This window comes from Nyctibius grandis, chromosome 5 (genome assembly GCF_013368605.1).
Source record: "Nyctibius grandis isolate bNycGra1 chromosome 5, bNycGra1.pri, whole genome shotgun sequence".
NCBI classification, from domain to species: domain Eukaryota; kingdom Metazoa; phylum Chordata; class Aves; order Nyctibiiformes; family Nyctibiidae; genus Nyctibius; species Nyctibius grandis.
The window spans coordinates 29978600-29989924 of record NC_090662.1 but is presented as its reverse complement, the minus strand read 5'-3'; the positions used below and the strand labels follow the sequence as shown (position 1 = coordinate 29989924).

General features: G+C 42.6%; 1 protein-coding gene across 1 annotated transcript; it reads left to right on the top strand.

The window, feature by feature from the left end:
- The first annotated feature begins 852 nt into the window (after positions 1 to 852).
- On the top strand, positions 853 to 9975 carry CAV2 (caveolin 2). The gene is made up of 3 exons (XM_068401408.1): positions 853 to 1060; positions 1225 to 1412; positions 8616 to 9975. Exons 1-3 carry the CDS (start codon positions 911 to 913, stop codon positions 8764 to 8766), a joined length of 489 nt encoding a protein of 162 aa, XP_068257509.1. The 5' UTR covers positions 853 to 910; the 3' UTR covers positions 8767 to 9975.
- Positions 9976 to 11325: the final 1350 nt, after the last annotated feature.

Here is an 11325-nt window from a genome sequence, read left to right as displayed (position 1 = left end):
TCTCTTCTCACTTCTCTTTCTGGAAGTGATGGGTAATCATGATTATTGAATGCAGCACGAATGTGCTCCTGACAGCTCATGAGCTCACGCCACCTACAAATATTATCAAATAGTTTTAGCAGTCATTATAGCAATTTACTTTTATATAGATCACTCTTAGGCTTAAAACATGTTCCCAGATAAAACAGAGGAAATAATTTGTATGAACTAAAGCTAAAATCCAAGGAGGGCACAACAGTAGCTTATAATGATGGCTGCATTATTTTATTGCGGCAACAATTAGGCAGTTTAGCAAGTACGAGACAAGTAAGTAATGCTGAAGTGTAAGACCGGTGGGGCTGGACACGGAAACCTTGGTGGACTGCGGCAACACGCCTTGCTTCCCCCCTTCTTTCCCACTTACTCCCTCCGGCTGGAAAGAGGGCACCTGACACGACCCAGCACGGCCCAATGCACAATCGCCTCGGCCTTTTTTGTCCCGCTGCCTGTTGTTACAGTGCCACAACCGCTTGCTCCTACAAATGCCAGCCACGCGTGAAGCCGCAGGGGAAGCCGCGCAGCAGGCCGCGGATTGCAGGTCAATGGGGACACCGAGCCCGGCCGGCGGCTCCGGGCAGCTGGAGGGGGAGCCCGCCTGGAAGCCCCGACCCACAGGGCGGCCGCCAAGCCGAGGGGCGGGTGGGCTGCCAGCAGGCGCTCCGGGCGGCGGGTCCCTCGCTGCCCCGCGGCGCCCTCCCCCATGCCCGAGCCGAGCGCTCCCCGCCGCTCCTGTCCCCGGCCCCGGCGGCGGCGCGGCCCGCGGGGCGTGTCCCGGCAGCCCCGCTCCGCCCCAGCCCGCCGGGGCCGCGGCACCGGACGGGGCAGGGCAGGGCCGGGCCGGGCCGGGAGGCGCGGAGCGGCGGGCAGCGCCATGGGGCTGGAGACGGAGAAGGCGGACACCCGCATCTTCATGGAGGACGACAGCTTCCCGCGGAGCGGCAGCCCCGCGCTGTCGGGGGCGGAGGAGTGCGCGGAGGACGAGCTGGACCGCGACCCCCGCGGGATGAACGCCCACCTCCAGGTGCGCGCCGGCCCGCGGCCGCGGGGGAGCCGGCGTGGCGGGGAGGGCCGGGCCGGGCCGGGGAGCGGGCTCGGCGGGCGGGGCGGGCCCGCGGCGGGCGGGGGTACCCGGCGGTCTCCGCTCGTCCCAGCTCCGCGTAACGGCAGAGCTGTTTCTCGTTCCAGCTGGGGTTCGAGGATGTGATCGCGGAGCCCGATCTGACCCACTCCTTCGACAAAGTCTGGATCTGCAGCCACGCTCTCTTTGAGCTCGGCAAGTACCTGATCTACAAGCTCCTGACCCTGGTCCTTGCCATACCGCTGGCCCTGGTCGTGGGGATCGTCTTCGCGGTGCTCAGCTGCCTTCACATCTGGTAAGGGCATTTTGTTCTTCGTCGGTGCGTGGGCTCTGCAGACAGCTCAGCAGAACTCGCGTTGTTTTAGTGCCTAACTGTTGGTCACTGTCTTTACAACCGGTAGTCAGATGGACTTACATGATCTGCTTTATTTTTAACGGGAGAGAAATGAAAACAATGTTTGCTCTGTGATTCAGTTCCCTGCCTTGCTCATACCAGCAGTCTGTCTTGTCTGTGTAAGCTCCTTGGGGCAGAGAGCCTGTTTTGCAGTTTGTATGACACCTACCGCAATGCATTCCAGCCTCGGCTGGATTTTGGAGGAATAATAATGATTGCTGGTTTGTTTTTTTTTAAACTGGAGTGCAGAAGTTGTCAAAATGTGTATTTGAAATGAAAGGCCTGGGCAGAAGTATTACTTAACACCTGACACCTTCTCAGTGTGGTTACCTCTTTCATTTTTCTCATCATAGACTGAAGAAAGCTTTTGAGGGCCTGTCTCGCTCTTTCTTTGCTACTGCCACAAAATCTACTGTCACCGCCTTGCATCTGGTGCATGGCCATCTCTAGGTGCAGTGCCCCAAAGCACTTCCACCTAAGCAAAGAACCCCTGCTGAGCTCAGGAAAGCTGCTTCTGGCCATGGCCCAGGTTCACAGGCAAATACAGTAGCCCTCCAAGTCACAGCAAACCTGATATACTTTAAACAGAAAGAATATACTGGCAAAATATCAGGGAACAGAACCTTGAGACCAGAAAGGCGGACGATTGTGGAGAAGGAAGAAAGGCAGGGAAAAGAATGAGGTGGAGGAAAGAACTGAGAATCCATCAGGCTGGAGAGGAAGGAGTGAATGCAGATTATCAACATCATTCCTGCAAACCAGGATTTTCCATATACATGGGTTTTGGGCAGTCTCATTTGACTTGGGTAACACTGGAATCATGAAGAAGTTGTTAAGGAAAACAAAATACAATTCAGAAACTGGGAAACAAACTGAAAGCAGTAGGAATACATTGGTTGTCTGAACCTGTGGTTGCAGTCTTGTGGGTGCAGATTTTAGTTTTCGAAAGTGGAATGGAAGTTTGCGCTGATGACATTGTCGTGAGCCACTTCGAAAACTGATTAACTTGAATTTTGGAGCATAAAGTTTATATAATATACAAAGGAGTTGCAATCTACTTTAGAGCTGCCCACCTGCCACTTCTCTGGTCCCCAGATTATTATGGACACCATATAGTGTGCCCAGACTTTTAGGTCTGTCAGCTGTCACTGTGCTGTCATGTACCATGTGACTGCAAAAGGGTTATAGTGGGCATATAGATTCCCAGTAGTGGAATATGTATGGAAGAATTCATTGATGCCCAGTTTATTAAGACTAAAGTTTTTTGTGCTTCAGAATGATCTTGTATCTGGATTTCACAGCCTGCATACCTAGGCATGAGTTTCACTGAACCGGGACTCAGTTTCTATTTATGCAAGTAGTCCCGAGTGACTCTCTCAGGAACTGTGGGTTCTCTGTGCATCTGAAATATGACTGTCTGAATGTGGCACTTGCTTTGAAAAGTTTCCCTTGACTTTTTGTGAACACACTTGCTTCCCCAACAACTAATTTTCCTTCCCTATGTTCATTATCACTACAGAAGTGATCATTCATTTTGATCTTCCTTGCACCTGGGATGGGTGTAAAAGAACCACGTAACTCAGTAGCACTATCTGCACCGCCTTGGACCCCATCCAGCGCTACCATCCAAAGCCAGCACTGTCTCATCTTCCCACAGCCATTAGCTCAATTTGTTCCAACGCAAAGGTGGAACACACTGAGACTAAGTTAACTTCTCTGCAGCTCTCCATGTTCCAGAGTTCTTGGGAATAAGGAGTTCAAAGTTTCTGCATTTGAGAGGGTAGCATAGGAGCAACAGATATCAGAGGCACTGCTCGGTGGAGTTATAGGGACCCTAAACACACAGTACTGTCTCCCATGTAGCCCCATTGGGTGTGAAAAAAATAGTACCTCTTTGTTTTGTGGTTGAGAGGAAGGGAATTCCATTGTAACTCTGTCTTCAGCTGTTGAAATGTCATGGGAAAACCCTGGGCACACCCTCCCATGTGGCTGCCTGCAGGAGGGCTTATTAGAGCCTCTGTGCCTCACTTTCATCATCCAAACCAGTGAGATGATGATGTTGATCTGTCATAGCGGAGCCTTTCCTGAGGCTAAATTTGAAAGTATTTCAACAGCTTTTGAAAGTGCTGAGGCACAGAGCTCTGTTGATTGTCACACATGTTGTTGCAGTTTTGTCAGCATGCTAAAAATCCACAACAGTCCGACTCAGCATTCCTCATGCATCAAGGGCACCTCATTGTTGCACCCCTCATACCCGATAGTAAATGGTGTCTTTCACCAATAAAAAGATTGCTAAAGGAGGAAGCAAACATGTGAGACTTCATGGAAAGCAAAAAGAAAGTTGAGTAAGTATGTAATAATACACTTTAATTTTCATTTTTGCCTATGAAGAAGGAACGTGTTCTGGTTCTGTTCTCAAACTGGCTGCTGGAGCCAGAATCCAGTTTTACACTACCTGGGAAAAGATACTGATGCGCTGAAACTGTGCCAGCGAGCAGGTTGGTGATCTACATACAAGCCAGTTCAAGGAAGGCTGCTTCTCCACACTTCCTCTATTTTACTAATGGCTGTCGTTCTCACCACAGATTGCAGAAGTTGTCAAGACTGAGTTTTAACATCTTTCTGTGAATATCTGAGCAAGCTTTTAAACATGTCCTTAGATTGAGGCTGTTAAGGTTATTGATTTTTGAACATAAGCAGAACACTGCTGGTTTTCCAGGCAACACATGCAAAATGATCTTTATTATAGATCAGAGACTGATTCTTACTCCAAGATGTATGTTTGCCACTTCTTGGAAATTAACACTTGAATCTCATATATGCTTTGTTGTAGTCTTGTCTGAATAGTGTTCTGGTATGTTGTATATTTATGCTGAGAATCAGTGCTTCATTTGAGGATCAATAACTTGGGTCTTGGGTCTGAGATGGGCTCTAAAGCACAGCGGCTCAGCTGGCTTTATGGTCTTGCCATCAGCCAAAGCAGCAGGTACTCAGAGCTGCTCTTGGCTTGAACTTCCATTCACAGTGCAAAGATGTAGCCAGGGAATTATATGCAGAGAAGTAGGTATGGACATGCATCATCTCTTACCTCTTTCTCCACAACTCCATTTACATGACTTATTGCTATCATACTCACCTCCAAGACCATCTCCCTACTGGCTGTCTGAAATCAAAAGAAATTACGGTACAGCTGTGTCATGAAGACCCACCTTATGGTCTGGTATTGCCTTGATGCCTCTTCACTCATGTCCAGTAGCTATCGCTTGGCTTCTGGAGATGAAGTAGGTGGATGTTGTCTTGCTTCCTTTTTAGTTTTATATTTCCAGTCTACCCAAGTACTGGGATATATAATGTTTGGTTTTAATGCACTTCATAGACTATGTTTGGGCCCCTGAAGGCTTTGGTGGTTATCTCTCGCCTCACTCATAAATATCCCAAGGGTTAATGGGACTCGACAAGAATCTCTGCAACTGCTAGGTACTATTTAGCTGCCTGTTCACAATGCTTGTCTGTATTGTAGAGCCATGCAAGACTTTTAATTCAAAATCATGGTGTAGTATATGTGCATACTTGGAATTAGGTAATTTAACCACTGAATGGTATAGCATTTGAAAAATTGCATTAACACATGTCTGAGGTTCCATTTTGAAAAATTGTACTGGAGAAGATGTGATTCTTCACTTGGAAACAGGAATCTGAATTAATAGTGAATGACTACTCCAACCACATTGCCCAACTCTGTGAAAAGTTGAGCTGCTTTGAACTGAAAATACCCTTATCAGTGGGAATTAATTTGTGCTCTGCCATTTCCAAGAGGCGTTTGGTTCTCAAAAATGTTCCCTCAGGGATCAGCAGAAAAAAAGTAATGTGAGCAAAAGTGAGAAGGGTTGATGGGTATAATTTTGTAGATGTCATGCCTTGAACAGAAAGAAAAGAAAATAGGATAGGATGGCAAAAATGGGGTAATTTGCTCTTTTCAGTCCAACAGTTCCCAAAAGAGGTGATTCCTTCTACTTAGTGAAAGGATAGGTATTTTATGGTATATATTCATAGCAAGAATCAATGAGAAGTCATACAGGTAGTTGAAATATCTTGGCTACGCTTCAGCTTAGGTGCCACATTCAACAGAACTTTGATTTTCTTCCCAGTGCTGTACCATGTGGTAACACTAGTAGTACCAATATTGCAGTAAATGTTGATATCCTTGGGATATGCTGACTTTACTTCCACTGTTAGACATTACTCAAGCAAGCAGTTACCGTCTCTGTGAATAGAAGTGCAGACTGGGTAAGCCCACAGCATTGTGAGTAAAGGATATATATGTTAATGTTTATTTGACAGGCCACAAAAACAAATACATAGCTTCTAATGGCCCTTGGTTATTTATTTTTCAAGTGTGCCTGATCACTCCATGGAAGGCACATCACACCCTCTGATGATCTGGAAATGCCACACGGTAGGATAATACATCCTATGCAGAACAGGCTGCATACTGATATACGTGTAGATGCGTATATAGACACACTCACATATTCTAAAAGTTAGAAAATACCTTTTACTGCTCTCTTGGGTGTAAAGGATTTTCTTCTCTGAGGAAAGGTGTTTGAGTAATTGTTGTCTAAGTAGACTGATTTTTATTTTAAAATTGCAAGTTATTTACATTAATTAGCTTTGGTTGCTAGCATGTTTCACATACCAAGCTAGCCTGCATTGGTTTTTGTGTGCATTTACCATAAAATTGGATAGCAAGTGTTAAAAGATTATAAAACATTACCAAAACATTTTGATATTTATTGTATTTAACATTATCAAAAGAGGTTGAGTTCTGGTACTGTGTGGATGGCTGCTACAGCAGTTGCAAGTAGTATGATCACTGCTTTTCCAGCCTTCCCTAATGACATCCTGGTGATTCACTACATCTTTCTGTGAAACTTCTGCACAGTGTGGTATTTGTTTGGTTTGTATTTTGTGTGATCCTGTCGAGAGAGGGTCCAATAGAAATGTCAGCTTTTCTGCTTCTCTGCAATTCAATTAGATTTAAAAAAAATGCAGGCCAAATTAATTTTAGATGGCAGCAAAGGAGCAGTGACATAGCCTTTATAAACTAACTGAAATGGAAAAGGGGTGAAGTCAACACCAGCTGAGCAGCCATTTCTGGTCTTTTCCCTGTGTTGCTTGGAGAAATACCAATTTTTTTCCCTTTGCATTACTGATGTTTATTAACTGTATTCTAACACCTGTAGCCCTAATTTTATTCTCTAGAAATTAGCTATTCTATATGCAGTGATTCTGTCTATCTATATTCTACAGGTGGTTATAAAACACATAGTTTACTGAGTTCACTTTAAAACTAGATACACATTATTCCAGTAACGCTCACAGTTCTATATGGTGTGTATATTACTAGCCGTTTCAGCAGAGACAAAAGAAGAGAAGGTTTTAGAAAAACTATTCTTGTTTAAATCCATCTGTGTTAGCTTAGAGTGCAGCATAGACATACTAGTATATGGCTTGCATTGTAGGATAAAAGGTGAGAATCTGGTTAGACAAACACTGAAAATAATTCATTTTGACTCTTTACATTTCTAAGCTTCAACTTTTTTAAAATGTACAATTTTTTTTCTACTTTGTTATTCTGAGCAGAACTCATTGGAAATACACAATACTTACATGTTTTTCAGACTTACGATGAAATAGTAAACTAAATATTTCCTGTCATTCCAACGAAAGTCAATGAGAGTTTTGCAATGGAATTATGTGGACGCAAGACTGGGATCTTAAATTTTGAATGGAACAGCAAACTAGAGCAGAGTTTATTATCTTTATCAAGAGAATCTATAGTTACTTCTACCTAATTTAGGAAATAAATGTGTTATATATGGCACAGAGATTTTTTTAAAACCTTGCTCTAGTACCACTTCAATATTACATAAATTATTTATACATTTAATTTGTCTGCACCCAAAGAAGAACATCCAGCTTAGTGAAATGACCAGGAGTTTTGGCCAGTAAATGATTAAAACAGGAGAATAAGTTAAAATAGTGTGGTCAGTTGTCATGTGTCCACCGGCCCTCATCAGCTGCCCCTGTGTACACTTCTGGCTCGCCTCCGTTGTTAGTATGCTTAGCTTAAGCCACCACAAATGACATTGCTTTGGAGTTGGGACGCATGGAGAGCATCCCCGGAGGGTTACTAGTGCTCGGGAGATGAAAGCACAATACTTCCAATTGTGCACCATGAGTGAATGAAAAGATCTTTCCCCTGACCAGGAGTTTTGACCTCATTCTTAGTTTCTCACCCACAAACGAAACACTTTACAGTATCAGCAAGATCCTGTTTTTCTGAGGTTTGGCACCTGTCTGCACTATAGCAATCCAGTGTAACCAGCTATTGCTTCACTGTGTCTGTTTTATTGTGGCAACTTGTAACAGCCATGTCAGATTGGTAGGAATGAGACACAAATGGCGATGCGCATGTGTGCCTGTGCATTTGTGTGGGGGGGAGAGACAGAGGGATAAAAAACACCCAGAGAGACATCAGAGCAAGAACAGGTTGTAAAGAGTGCTGTTCCCAGTCGATCAAACTGGGGAATGTGGTGTTTCTGCTAAGCCCCGAAGACCCACACTCGGATATGCCCACAGCGCAAATGAGTCCCTAGCAGATGACTCTTCTCTTCAGCCACAGTGGGGTGGCATCAAGGTTGCAGCGTATCACATACACCAGCCCTTCCAGCAGCAGGGAGAGAACAGCAAAAGTTCACCCCCGTAAAAGGCATGTCCAAAAGTTAGCTCAGCATTGCCATTTAAGAAGCAAAGACATGATTAAAAGAAAGCTGGCGTCTCCTGTTCCCTGTGTTTTGCACACAAATGATTCTGGCCAGAGGACTGCATGCATCATGGTGCTTCTGCATGTGCAGGTGTGAGGCTGTATGTGAACAAAATTGGTGGAGAATGAGTGCGAGAGTGTAAAATCAACTCGTTTAGAGATTTAGAGTTATGAAATCACTTCCTCTTCCATAAGATCGCACACTTGTGTTTGGTTATCTTGATTTCCCCGTGCTATAGCAGCAGCAATCTTCAGATCTTCCATTTTCTCTTTTACAGGATTGTGGTGCCTTTCGTGAAAACATGTCTCATGGTCTTGCCTTCAGTGCAGACCATATGGAAGAGCCTGACAGATGTGTTCGTCGCACCGTTCTTTCAGAGCATAGGCCGATGCTTTGCCATGGTTAACATACGCCTGGACCAAGAGTAAACGTCAGGGATGCGACACTGCTGTAACTGTAGCTGGTGTTATACCTCTTTGCTAACCTAACATACAAGCACTTACCATTCATTCCAAACTGTTAAATTACAATGGCTGGTTTAAGTGGGAACATGCTATTTTTTCTAAAACTCATTTATTTTCAGGGAGATCAGTTTAAGATTAAGTAGGCAGTTTTCATAGCTCGCTATTTTAACAACAGAACGAACGCGGAGTATGTTGGCAACACTTTATTTTAATGGTACGTCGATTGCTAGATTACAGGAGAATTCTCATGGAGGTTTAACAGCCACCACAGTGATGATGATTGGTGTTATTACTATGAGTATTTAAATAGGCTGTGATACCTTAGGTGATACTGATCTCTAGGGTTTCCCACTGACTTTACTGCAAGTCCACCAGGGATCATTTTTGGCCTTCACTACGCAAAATGATCAACTCAGTCCTTTATTATCAGCAGTTAAAATGAACGTGACTCATTGCATAAGCGTACAGAGAAAGGAACTGTTGTATAATTCTCCTGTATTGGGGAGGAGAAGCTCCCTGGAATTTTGTTCCTTAAAATAAGGTGTTAGCTAATGATTTGGAACATCAGCTAATCTGTATATTTTATTTAATGAGAGGTTAACTTTGCTGTATATTTTGTACCTTTGTAAATGGCACTTGATCGGTTTTCTCTGAAGAATTATTTCTATAGTATTTGAATTCTAACCAACTCACTAGGCAGCAAGAGTGAGATACTGCAAAGAAATGACTTCACATAACTAAAATTTCTATTTCTAAATTATGTAGATTTTTAAGTGTTGCAGTGCAATTCTAGTATATTCATTATACATGGTTGCGTATAAAAGCAAAGATTGTAAGTGTTTTCATACAAGACTATGCAAAAGTTGGAAATATCTGTTTATGAGAAATGTTTTTTATTAAAAATGGGGTGTAGTAAATGCAACCCTGCCTATTTCTGTGTATTATCTGTGTGAACATTGTGATATTTAAAATGATAGACACTATGCTGGCACTTTAACTAGGTAGCAAGCTCTTACAGAAGGCAAGTGAGTCAAGCTAACTCTCCATGTTGCTTATTTGCTACTTTAAAGCCTAACCCATGAAAAAGCCCTTCTTCCTTCTGCACCTAATATGGCTTTGTAAACCAGAATAACAGAACATATGCAGAGGTACATTAAAATTACATTAAAATGACATTGGCCTTCTGATGGGCCTGTGCTGCTGTTTTATTTAAATACAGATGATAAGTTGCAATTGTAAAATGTTTGTATGATTTAGAATGTTATTTTCTAAAATGATATTACAGATTTCTTATCAAACAGGAGATATATAATAAAACAATAAAATGTCAGCTTTTTTCTATTTTCAACTTCATTCTTTCAGGTTTTTTGACTTTTTAAAAAATCTCTTAAGATGCCAAACAGCATAGAATACTATGCAGTTCTTCCAAAATATGGGAGAGGGAAAAGAAATTAATGCCTATTATCAACTGCATTATAGTAGAAAATGATGTATCTCTATGTGTAATTAAGCCCATACAGAATGATTGCTTTCTCTGAAGCAGGTATCTCGATGTGGAATTTTGGCTACATTCAAAAAAAACGCTTAGTTCTTTCTATGGCACGTGTTTTATTTACAGATGAGCTGCCGAATTTTCCTTTTCTTCCTTATTGGCCTAGAGAAGCTAGCTGACACTGTATATTCTTTGTACATTGAGAACATTTTTGTATGTTAAAAATATTTTTACCATTTGTGCCAGTTAGAGAGGGATTCATGTGGCTTTTCAAAACTGGATCTTAATGATTAGTGCCAATGGAACCTTCTCTGGAGTTTTCTTTTCTACAAGAAGTTAGCTCGCTGTTCAGATGTGCTCTTCAAGATGCCTTTCTTAGGTTAAAAATGGAAATATCTCATTTGAAAATAAAAATTGGTCAGGCTAGGCTTGAATTCCTTGGAGAGTTATTTTCTTTTACGACGTCCAAGAATTTTTACAAAGATATTTTCCACGGAAAAATATCCCCTTGATGAATTAATTTTTTTAAAAAAAAAGAAAATATATCAATCAGTACTAGTCCTTGTGTCTAAAAGGAGCCCTATAAAAGCCTAAGCTTTAAGGGAACTCAGGTCTGGACCCAAACTTTGAGAATTAGGCCATTCCCTAGAGAAAAAAGTATCATTTTAGATCATGCACTCTTGGATATATGCATTCTTAAATAGCTTACTGGAGTCACCCGGCTCTAGCTACCACAGACAGTCAAGTAGAATGGTTTGGTTTGTTCTTATTTTGATTTAGGCTTGTCATTAATTAGTTCTTTTCACCGTTTCTCTAGATGTTACAAGACTCAAGTGAGCTTGCAATTCCGTAATTAAAGCTGTTAGTTTCTTACATATTTTACAGCAGTATCTTTCTCTGGAACAGATGTGCTCTTACTATAAGAAAATATCAAATGCACTGTTTTAGGCTTAGAGTAAAATATTAGATGCTTGGCAAATAGGCTTACTTCATCCATGAAAGTAGTGGAAGGAAGCGTGAATATATACAGA